The 11,112-nt window shown below is 50.3% G+C and overlaps 5 protein-coding genes across 5 annotated transcripts; 4 read left to right on the forward strand and 1 right to left on the reverse strand.

Annotated features, from left to right (window-relative positions):
• Window positions 1-187: 187 nt before the first annotated feature.
• On the forward strand, window positions 188-2,180 carry JCM6883_007079 (DUF6534 domain-containing protein; the record flags this gene model as incomplete). The annotated part of the gene is made up of 11 exons (XM_076634200.1): window positions 188-280; window positions 355-384; window positions 470-539; window positions 612-634; window positions 691-741; window positions 795-988; window positions 1,065-1,222; window positions 1,302-1,385; window positions 1,458-1,552; window positions 1,629-1,683; window positions 1,747-2,180. 11 exons carry the CDS (start codon window positions 188-190, stop codon window positions 2,178-2,180), a joined length of 1,287 nt encoding a protein of 428 aa, XP_076485786.1.
• Window positions 2,181-2,584: 404 nt separating this feature from the next.
• MRPL37 (mitochondrial 54S ribosomal protein mL54 MRPL37) lies at window positions 2,585-3,108 on the reverse strand (the record flags this gene model as incomplete). Its single annotated transcript, XM_076634201.1, has 2 exons — window positions 2,585-2,889; window positions 2,955-3,108. The coding sequence occupies 2 exons, from the start codon at window positions 3,106-3,108 to the stop codon at window positions 2,585-2,587; spliced, it is 459 nt and encodes a 152-aa protein (XP_076485787.1).
• Window positions 3,109-3,461: 353 nt separating this feature from the next.
• On the forward strand, window positions 3,462-4,895 carry JCM6883_007081 (uncharacterized protein; the record flags this gene model as incomplete). Its single annotated transcript, XM_076634202.1, has 2 exons — window positions 3,462-3,617; window positions 3,687-4,895. 2 exons carry the CDS (start codon window positions 3,462-3,464, stop codon window positions 4,893-4,895), a joined length of 1,365 nt encoding a protein of 454 aa, XP_076485788.1.
• Window positions 4,896-5,470: 575 nt separating this feature from the next.
• Window positions 5,471-7,902, forward strand: ASE1 (Ase1p; the record flags this gene model as incomplete). The annotated part of the gene is made up of 7 exons (XM_076634203.1): window positions 5,471-6,016; window positions 6,093-6,302; window positions 6,378-6,527; window positions 6,596-6,946; window positions 7,018-7,119; window positions 7,188-7,325; window positions 7,387-7,902. 7 exons carry the CDS (start codon window positions 5,471-5,473, stop codon window positions 7,900-7,902), a joined length of 2,013 nt encoding a protein of 670 aa, XP_076485789.1.
• An 822-nt stretch (window positions 7,903-8,724) lies between these two features.
• Window positions 8,725-11,021, forward strand: JCM6883_007083 (uncharacterized protein; the record flags this gene model as incomplete). The annotated part of the gene is made up of 11 exons (XM_076634204.1): window positions 8,725-8,926; window positions 8,988-9,100; window positions 9,155-9,236; window positions 9,291-9,673; window positions 9,743-9,862; window positions 9,922-10,010; window positions 10,069-10,164; window positions 10,232-10,368; window positions 10,428-10,484; window positions 10,548-10,607; window positions 10,672-11,021. The coding sequence occupies 11 exons, from the start codon at window positions 8,725-8,727 to the stop codon at window positions 11,019-11,021; spliced, it is 1,689 nt and encodes a 562-aa protein (XP_076485790.1).
• Window positions 11,022-11,112: the final 91 nt, after the last annotated feature.

Consider the following 11,112-nt stretch of genomic DNA (forward strand, 5'->3'; position numbering starts at 1 on the left):
GATCACCACACGGTAGCGGATCCGGAATTACCGGGTTAACGCTCGACCAAGGGAAGGTATCAACCATCCACCACTCACGCGCCCGCCTTTCTCTGTTCTTCTTCGCAGCGAATCACTCCCGAAGTCTTCCGAACAATCCCTCAACGGCAAGCTGAATTCTCCCGTAGGCGACCTATCAAGTTAAGATATGAGTACAGCATCACCAGACGCCGACCTGAGTAAAGGGGACGCCGCTTCGGCACTCGCGCACCTTAATCTCAATAGTTTGTCAGGGCCCTTTGTGAGTCCTCTTTCTTTCGCTAGTCTCGAGTACTGCATCTGTACTGAGCCAGATTGAGGAACTGGATCTTGAAGGTGATTGGGACGATGCTGGCGATGTTTCTCGTAGGTTCTCTTCCCTGGTCGACCCACTTTTGAGCGTCCGAGGGTTCAGCTGACGGAGCCTATTGGTGTGGTTTATGATTGATAGCAAGGTATTACGCTACATCAAGGAGGAGTATTCTGGCTCGGATGCCGTAAATCGAGAGAACCGATAATTTGTGAGCTGCGAATCTTCCCCATCCCAAGGCAAAGACGGCTGTTACTGATGGTCAAGAGATTCGGTTTCACAGATATGATCATCGGGAGTACCCTCGTTCAATGCTGTTGAGGCAGAGAGAGACAACTTACCATTCGCTCATCTTTCGACAGGTCGCGGTGATTCAATTGATGGACGTTGTTCACACGGTCTCCTGCGTCAATGTGAGTCAGCCTCACTACTTTCTGATATATTACGACTGACGTTATAGCGATAGACGATTTACCAATGGACCGTACGAGATTACGGCGATCCGACGACACTGTCGATTTCTCCTTGGTCTTTCATGATCGAGCCTTGTATGGCTGCTGTTACTGCGTCGGCGAGTAGTATTATGCTTTCCATCATGCTCAACTTCGACTCATCGCTGACGTCCTGCCGAGACCGTGCTTCAGATCGTCCATTTATTCTGTAAGCTCCTTTCGCTCTTCTTCTTCCCCCTTCGACCTTTCACTCACGAGTCCTCGGAAACCACAGACGCTCACAGGATCCTTCTAATCTCGGACGGTCACTGGATCGGAAAGATCTCCGCCTCTTTCATCTCGGTCTTCACTTTCGTTCAACTCGCGTTCGGTTCGGCTGTTTCGTCAAAGATCGTTACGTACGATTATCAGTTTGAGAGATTCATCGCTTGGTTATGGGGAGGTGAGCCGAAACTTCGCTTCGCTCAGCCTTAGTTCTCGAGTTCGTCGAAGCTGATAATCGTCGAGGAGGGCCGTTTCAGCTTGCGTCTGGCTAGGAACGTTGGCCGCTGTCGATGTTACGATCTGTATAACGTATACGTATTATCTCAATCGAGTAGCGAAAGGTGAGCTTCTTCTGCTTTTCCGGCTAGTCTTCACAGGTCGAGAATTTGACGAAACTCGATAATTCTCGTTAGAGATGTCCGGACCTTTCGTTCACTCTACTCAGACGGTCTTGAAGGTCGCACTGGTCGTATTGGCTACGAATGGTTGTTCTGCTTTAGTAGCGGTTGTGAGTCAATGACTCCACAGCTTAGACTGAGAGGTAGACCGGTACTCACTGTTTATGCCTTGCTCACATTATCTAGGTCGCCACCGTCCTTTTCGGTAGTTTGTCGACGACGAACTGGCACGCTGTCCCTCGTAAGTTCTTCCCTTCTCCTTTTCCCCTCATCGACTTGTCCTCACTGACCTTCCCTCCTCCAGAGTTATGTCTCTCGAAAATGCTGGCCCTCTCGCTCCTCGTCTGTCTCAACGCCCGCACCCTTCTCTCCGACATGATCGGAGCCGCCCCTTCCTTCTTCCACTCCCACATGAAACGTCAACCTCTCACGATTGCGAACCCGATTTCTTGCACAACGGTGGTCGCTAGCGTGGTAGGAAATGTTGTCGCTTCTCGACCTAACACGGCGAACAACCGACCTGGGACGGGGAAGTCAGCAAGAGCGGGAGGAGGAGAGGGAAGATTCGAAGTGAGGATCGAGAGGAGTATGACGGAGGAGTTTTTGGAGGTTGATGCGCCATCTTATGCGAGTGGAAGTGGGTGTGGGAGTGGAAGTGGGAGTGGAGGGAGTTCGATCAAGGAGAAGAAGGAGCAGAGGGCGTTTGAGGAGGAAATCGAACTTGGTGAACTCAAGTAGGCGTGAGTCCGTGTGCTTCTGTGATTCTGGAGACGTATGGTCGGAGTCGAGTTCGGTCTTCGAATATCGCTCTCCACTTCTTTCTCTGTCTCATTTCCCTTTTACTCGATAGATTTCTTTTTCGTTTCTCGTACTTATCCTTATCGCTGCACATTTCTTCTCCGTTCTGGAGTTCTTAGATGTTTATAGTCGTCAAGTGAGCTCGATGACTAAGCGAGAGCTCGCCGCGAGACGAGCGTAGGAAACAAAGACCGGCCGATTCGACAAGGATGAAATGTTGTATATTGCGATGACAGATCTGCAAGCGCGGTCAAACCAACAGTCAGATCGGTCACAATGAGACAGTAACTCAAAGAAAGAGATACAAGTCTGACAGAGCGAAGGACTCACATCTCATTCCCTCTTTAACCTCTAAGCACATTATTCGCTTTAATCGCCTTCCTCCCCTCCATCTTCAGACTCTTCTTCTGTCTCGCCAACTCCTGTACCCTCAGTTCTTCCTCACCCACTGATGTCCCTCCCTTTCCCTTCTTCACAGACTTCTTCGCTCCTTCCCCTGCTGATGAATCGCTAGCGAGAGACCATAACCATGAAGGGTATTCCGAATCGGGTTTGGAGAGGATTGGAGATTCGTCTTTGAGGTAGTTCAACCCTTTTAGAACGGTACCTTCGGGGCAGGAGGAGAGAGAGGGAGTAGTGGAAGAGGGAGCTGTTTCTCCAAGTGGGGTCAGCGCTGCGAAGCGGGAAGAGCGTAGCAAGGAAGAGCATGCTCACCTGATTCTCCTGCTGCTCCTGCCTGGGACGAAGAGGGAGCTGGAGGAGAAGCAAGAATTGATGAAGATGAGGAGAAATTTCGGGCGGAGAATCGAAGGACTGGTCGTTGTCTCGCGACAGTAGATAGAGCTGTTCGGCAGGTACACGAGATCATTGTTGCGCGGTCGATTCGAGTGAGGTCGATGGGGAGAAAGCAGAGAGAGTTTCGCTTCTTCCTTTCGACCACTTCTCAATGCCCGAATGTACCTCTACGTTACGGCCGTATGGGCAGCCATACAGTACTTCCGACTGCCGATAGAACGGCTACTATCATCCCGCTCAACTAGCGTTTCGATCACTCGCCTTTCTCTCCATTTCGACACCGTTTCATTCAACTCGTTCGCCCGGAAGGTACTCGAATGGATCCCGCAGAGATCTAGAGCATACAAGGACACTAGGAAGAGGAGGCTCAGCTCATATTGGGATGTCGGAACGATAGTCGTGCTGCTGAGTTTCGTGATCGCTCAAATGGTACTCGTCACGGCTCTCTTCAAGGCACTCGTAGCCCTCTATCACCTCCTGTCATCCACAGAAGTACAAGGAGGTGTTCAGCGACTCTTTAAGAGAGCTCCGATACCTGTCTCGCCCTCAACGCCTTCGAACGAACTCCTGATCCAACCTTTCGTTCGTCCTCTCTTGCTCTCTTCCGAGTCTTTCCGAACATTGCTCATGCCTTATACATGAGTCGCCTAGATTCCAGGCCTTACGACTTCCCTCTCGGCCCTTCCAACCCTAATCCTCGCACTCTCCCTCTCCCAAATCTACCACGAATTCGGCCATGCTCTCTGCGCCTCTTCCTCCTCCTCCGAACTCTCGATCCACTCAACCGGTCTCTATCTCTTCTTCCTCATTTTCCCCGTATTCTACGTCTCGATCTCGCCTCCGATTCGACAGACGAAATCGAACCCTTTCGATGATCTGAGAATTGCAAGTGCTGGGATCTGGCATAACGTTTGGTTAGTGTTCGTTGGGTGGTTGGCTATGAGTAAGGAGAGTGGAGGTTTGGGGTGGAGTGAGAGGGCGTTTAGGAAGAGTGGAATGTTGAGGGAATTGGAGAGAGGTGTTAGAGTGATCGTGACGAAGCCAGTGAGTCATCTCTCTCCTCAGTCGTGGATATCTATGGTACTGAATGGAACGGGAGAAGCACAGCAATCCCCTCTGAGTACCTTGCTGATACCGGGAGGGACGACGATCACGCATCTAAACGATCTGGAACTCGACGGTTCTGCGACGGAAGGTGGTGGTCCCCTCGCCTTGTTCGATGATTACCTCGGACGGAGAGTCGAAGAAGCTGAGGAGGAAAGCTACGAGAATATGGGTTGGTGCCTTTCGAAGGAGCTTTTCAAACCTCTGCCGACTACAGCTCCAACCAACTACACCGAGCACCAAATCTTTGAAGGCTTGGCATGTTGCGAGAAGCAAACTGCTCCGATAGCAGCGGGAGGAGGAGGCACCCTGAATCACGATTTGTGTTTCAAGACGATTTCAATGTTCCCTCGTTCCGAAGACGAACCCGCCTCCGTCCGATTCGCTACATGTCTTGACCCGACTACGTCTCTTCTCAGCCCGCCAGACTCGTCGAAGGAGAAGGTTCAAAGATGCTTGAATCAGCAATCTTGCGATCAGCCTGGTCAAGTCTGCGCCAGACTAGGTCACGACGTTGTGAGGCTCGAGATCGAAGTCGATGAGGGTATGGAGAAGAAGAGGAAAGAACTGGTGATCTGGAAAGGGAGTCGAAACGAGCTCGGGAGAATCGGTAAGGAGACTTCATCTTGTCGAGACCGTGGGATTTGCGACGGTCTGATGCGACTTCTCCTACTAGTACAAGTGACGGACGTCGAGTCGCGGTACTGGTTTGTTCCTTTAGGCATTGATCAGAGCATCGCAAAATTCTTCTCGTGAGTCCACTCGTCTCTTGGTTTGCAGCAGATCCGACTAAACCCCTCGCTGTCAACAGAGCTCTCTTCAGTCTCTCTTTGGCTCTCGGATTTTTCAACCTCCTACCGCTACCTATGCTTGACGGTTCAGAAATCCTGTCCTCTTTTCTCAAATACGTCTCAACGTCACTCGATTCCAACGAGCTACCGACCAGCCGAACCTCTCGATCGGATGAAGACGCAGAGACGGGCTTTCTGGCACATTCAATCGGTCTCCTCGCCAGGAGCAGACTCGGAGGATTGTTGCAGAGGAGAAAAGATCAAATCGAGAAATTTTTACAGAAGTGGACGATAGGGGTTGGATCATGTTTAGTTATAGTTACTATTGTCGTACAAATAGGCGAACGAGTGTTGTAAGAAGTCATTAACCCACGAAATTCTTGGGAAATTCGACAGCGCGAGAGCTTTGTTTACTTACTCCTCATCAACACTCCCGACGCGCCAAACCTTACCAGCCTTTACGCAGAAGCTCACAGAACCCCAGCAGAACATCGACAGTCCTACAGACCCACGCCTCGAGGGAGCTCGGCTCATTCAACGATGACCTCTCCAACCTCCCTCTCGTCCCTTATCACCTCTCACGAGGCACACCTAACCACCCTTTACTCGAACTTGACCCTCGACCCATCCCCTCTCATAGCTTCCCAACTCTCCTTACTCGAATCCCTCGTCTCTTCAGAAATCAGTAAACAAACGACTGAAATCAATCTCCTACTCGAACGGGAACGGGAGAAACTCGAGCAAGGATGGTCGAAAGTGAATGATTGGTTAACTGCACTCGGGGAACCAATAGATACCTCGAGAAGAGAAAGGGAGAAGGAAGGAGGAGTGTTGCAGGAAATGGTTAGAGAGGTTGAAGGGGTGCTGGAGGGAATGAGGAGTAGGATATCAGAGCGAGGAGAGAGGATTGTGAAGGTACAGAAGGAATTGTATGAAGTGAGAGCAACGCTCGGGGAGGAAAAGGAGAAAGTTAAGTTGGATGACAGGGAGAAATTGGAGAAGGAGAGAGGGTGGGAAGATATGGATCTGAAACGAGAGAGACTGGAGGAGTTGGAGATCGAGTTGCAGAGGTGTAAGACGGAAATTGTGAGTTGAGGATCCCTTTTCGAGAATCTCTAACGAAAAACGCTGAATCGTTTCGGGATACCCTGTGCTTACCCAGGTTCGAAGAAGGGAATTGTTGGATCGTGTTACAACAGAGATTGCGACATTAGTGCACGAGCTGGGAACCAGAGTGCAAAAGGAGAATCAGCAAGAGGAAGAAGCTTTGTTGGAGAAAGTTGCGCTACATCTCGGCACAAGCGGTTCAGGTCGACAGGAAATGACTCCTTCGCTTGAGAATGTCGAGAAATTGGAACGGCTACGACTAGCTGTCAGTATTCAATCTTCCCTCTGTTACGAAGGATTGCACGCCTGATCTTCGTTTTTCTGTATTCGCTGTCTCCAGCTCGAGCAAGAGCAGACTGCACGACACGAAAAGATTCAATCTACGTATGATCAACTGTATCACCTATGGACGATGCTGGGAGTCCCTGAGCAAGAAATGGATTTCTTCGTGAATCAATGGACTGGCTCAACTCTCGAAGTTATCGCTGCTGTATGTCTTTCCCTCCTCCTGTCCACGCTGGACCCGAGCTGACACGCTGCGATCTTTGTCGAGAGTAGTATCAAACTGAACTGGATCGAATGTTGACTCTGCGAAGAACAAACTTGTCATCCTTCATCAACGCCGAACGACAAGCTCTCACATCCCTCTACGACCAACTCTACCTCTCTCATTCCGAGCGAATCGCTCGGTTCCCGAGCCTGACGATCTCGATTGACCCCGAAACGGTATGGAGAGACGAAGACGGAGGATACGAGGAAGAACTCGTCAACGAAAATGTCAGAGAGGAGTTGTTGATGAGACACGAGAGGGAAAGGGAGAAAGCAGAGGTCGAAGTGGAGGATGCGAGACAGGTGTTGGAGAAATTGGAGAGGTACTTCGAGGTTGTGCAGAAAGGAAAAGATTTAGAGGCAAGCACGATTCCCATCGCTCGATTGATGAATCCAACACTGATCCAATGGAGATTGGGGGTCATGCACAGGCAGCAGCAGCAGATCCGAGTCGACTAACGATGAGAGGATCTTCAACGAAACTTTTGATCGAAGAACGAGATCGAAAACGAGTTGCGAAAGAGAAACCCAAGGTCAGTCTTCGCGTTCATCTCAGTCTATTACTGCGACTATCACTAATATTTGTCGTACCTTCGAATAGTTGGAAGCTGAACTGAGAGAACTGATTCCAGTATGGGAATCGAAACATCGAAGACCCTTCTTGGTCGATGGAGTTCCCTTCCTCGATTCTCTCGATCAACAACAACGAGCAGAAGAGATGGAAAAGGAGAACAAACGAGTTGAGTCGCTTCCCGCTAGCCCTCGCCTCTCTCACTCGAGCTGACTTGCTCTCCTGTCAGCGTACGAAACTCGGTACAACAGCCTCAACGACTCGGCCTTTACGGGCCCAACCGACCGGAACTTCGACCGTGGCACCCTTGAAACGACAAATGACTGGAACCTCAACCCGATCGAATACTTCTTCGAATTCGGGTCAACCCCCTCCAGCGAAACGTCAAGTCCCGATGACTACGGGTTCTTCGACTCATTCTTCTTCGACTTATTCGCAGCCTCGTCCGAGAAGTGTGCTCGGAGATAGTCATAACTTTGGAAGCGGAGGTCGTTCGGTTATGGCTACTCCAGCTTCGACGAAACCGCAGGGAACGAGATCTAGAGCGAACACGGTATCGAAGATGGTCACGCCGACGCCTACAGGAGGAAGCGGGATGAGATTACCGACAGGCTGGGGAACGGGAGCGATGGGAGGAGTCGGATTACAACCTCAAATGACTGGGACCGGTACGAGAGCGATGACGACGGGTTTGACTCCCGCTGCTCAACGGTTTAGACCTAGACCATCGACGACACATCGATAGGGGATGACGCTTCCTTCGCGGTATATATCTTTTCGTTTTTCTTTCGGGAGAGCTTTTCTCTCCTTGCCCTCCATTTCTTCTTTTGCAACCGCCCTTTTATCACATCGTGACTATTCGTTATATATTATACCCCTTGACCTGCCTCTACCTCTTTCACCCTCTTTACCTTTGATTTACTTGCGTTTTTTCTGGATCGTTCAGACCTTGGTCCTCCATCTGAGGCAACATTTCACGTCGGCTCAGTATCGTCGGGAGAGTAAGACAAAGTCTCACTGCGAGTCGCTTCGGCGCGGCCTTGCAAGAAAGGAAAAGCTCGAATCCGTTCGTTTCTTTTTCCTCGTTTGCACTTTGCGTGGCTCGGCAAGTCATTCACTGACTGCGCTTTCACTTTGTAGTCGCTGTCGCCATGCGTTGGGCTGTGTGAGAAAAGCTTCCGATGTGCTGCCAGACGGGCAGGACTCAGGGAGAGAGCGGAAGTCTCGTTGCGAAAAGCTTTGAACTTCAAGCGATTTCGACGGCACGTGTTGACGTTTCTCGTTTGCGGTGTCCCGTCTTTCCCGCCGAAAGACGGGTTTCGGTCGGCAAGCGGAAACAAAACTTTTTTTTCGGCCTGAAGAATTTTCCGTTCTCCTCTCCTTGACGCCGACCTCGTGTTTCCCGATACGCTCGACCCTTTCACCTCTGACGACTACTCTCGACAGGAGCATAGAAGCTCCCTCCTCCATCCATTCCTTTCACGACAAGCCATTCGTTTGAGCCAATTATAGAGGAGCCACCAAGTTTAGACGACAAAGCCACTCGACCCTCCTTCAGCTCAGCAGCATGGCCGACATCATCGAGAAGGATACGACCAAACTAGAATCGGGATCTCAATTGAACGATCAGCACGCCCATTCGAGCAAAGTAGAGAAGAAGATTTTCAATTATGAGGGAGTTGATGGTCATCAGGGTTCGGGAGGAGTTCAGCGAGTACTCAAGGCTCGGCAGTTACAGATGATTGCGCTGGGAGGTACTATCGGAACTGGTGAGTTGCAAAAGGCGTGTAGAAGGAGATTCAGAGTTGACTCGGCTTGCCTCTTTCAAAGGTCTTTTCGTTGGAGCGGGAGGAGCACTAGCAAATGCTGGAACCGTAGGATGTTGGTTGGGTTATTTGATCATGTCCGGAATCGTATGGACGATGATGACCGCACTCGGAGAGGTAAGCCCGACAATTCTGTCTCTTCCGGTTCAACACTGATCTTTCTCTGCCCAGATGACGACAATGTACCCCGTCAGTGGTGCCTTCGTTCATTATGCTTCGAGGTTTTGTGATCCTGCTCTCGGTTTCGCTCTCGGTGAGTTCTTTCCAACACTTTTCGATTTTCGTTTTCTGACTTTTCGCCGAATAGGATGGAACTACTGGGCTTCATGGGCTATGACCTTCCCCTTGGAGGTCGTCGCAGCAGCACTCGTACTCGATTATTGGCCTCGCGCAGCAGACGTCCACGTCGCAGTCTGGCTCACAGTTTTCCTCGTCGTTATCGCCTCGTTCAATTTCCTCGGAGCTCGAGCTTTCGGAGAAGCGGAATTTTGGTTCTCACTCATCAAGATTGTCGCCCTCCTCGGACTTATGATCCTGTCGATCATCATTACTAGCGGAGGAGTTCCAGGATCAGACCCGAATCAATATCCGATCGGATTCAGATACTGGAATTCGATTCCGTTCCAACAGTACAACGGAATTCCGGGGGCGAAGGGACAGTTCTTGGCTTTCCTTACCGTATTCGTCCAAGTATGTACCTCCTCACATCCTCTGTCCGATCGGGTGCAGCTTGACTCACCGTAAACTCGCTTCGATCAGGCATCTTACTCTTTCCTCGGTACCGAAATTGTCGCCCTCGCAGCTGGAGAAGCTCAGAACCCTCGACGAAACGTACCCAAGGCGATCAAGCGAGTCTTTTGGCGTATCGCTTTCTTCTACGTGAGCTGCTTTCGACTCGACTTTATTGCTTTGTGACTAATGTTTCTCATCTCGATCAGGTAATCGGTATCGTCTGCATGTCGTTGATCGTCTCGCCTAACGACGAAAGGCTCTTGGGTAACTCGGATGCAAGCGCTTCGCCTTGGGTGTGAGTTCGCATTTCCTTTTTCTCAATTTTCGCTCGCTTGCTGACCCCTCTCTCATAGCATCGGTATTCAACGAGCTGGTATCAAGGCCCTTCCTTCGATTGTCAACGCCGTTATCCTCATCGCCGCTTTCTCGGCTGGAAACTCCGATCTCTAGTGCGTGTTAGGTTCCGTACATCAATCTTCCTCTCGATCTTTGCTGAATGGGTTGCAATCTGCGCAGTGCCGCCTCTCGTACCCTTTATGGTCTCGCTCGTGACGGACAAGCTCCCGCGATCTTCGCTCGTTGCACGAAGAACGGTCTACCAATTTACGCTCTTTTGCTTACTTCTCTGGTCGGCTTCTTGGCTTACATGAATGGTACGCCCATCTCTCTAATCGTACTATCTACAGGCACTGATGCGTGATGCTCTGTGCAGTCGGGAAGACTTCTACACAAGCTTTCAACGATCTTGTAACGATTACTTCGATTACAGGTGAGTTTTTTTCTTTCAGCCTCATCGTATCGAGCGACGCTGACGAGAAAAGCGAGAGAGAAGGAATCGTGAACTGGGCGGTAATCAACTTCACGTTCTTACGATTCTACTACGGATGCAAACGTAAGTTGAAAAATCCGGATCTTCAGCCGAAAACTGATTTATTGACCCCATATTTCCGATTCAGGCCAAGGTATCGACCGCAACACGTTCGCCTACAAGTCCCCTATGCAACCCTACTCTGCATTCATCGGCCTCTTCCTCTTGATCCTCGTCATCCTCTTCAACTCTTACTACGTTTTCCTCGACGATTCATGGGACGCCGAGATCTTCGTTTGCGCCTACATCGGAATTCCCTTCTTCTTCATCGTCTACTTCGCCTACAAATGGTGGATGAAAACGACGTGGGTCAGTCTCGACGCGATGGATTTCGATTCGGGACGAAGGGTTCTCGACGAAATGGAGGAGGAACAAGCTGAGCTTCACACGAGACAGACGAAGAACATCTGGCAGAAGATCTGGGATTGGATGATGTGATGTGAGCGCTTATAGACCTCAATAGATTCGCGTGTAAGATTTCAATAGACGTTGTTTGTTTTTCGTTCACAATTCCCCCCTCCTTATTTTC

Source organism: Sporobolomyces salmoneus, assembly GCF_050403485.1.
Source record: "Sporobolomyces salmoneus JCM6883 DNA, S_salmoneus_JCM6883_v1_ctg54, whole genome shotgun sequence".
Taxonomy (NCBI): domain Eukaryota; kingdom Fungi; phylum Basidiomycota; class Microbotryomycetes; order Sporidiobolales; family Sporidiobolaceae; genus Sporobolomyces; species Sporobolomyces salmoneus.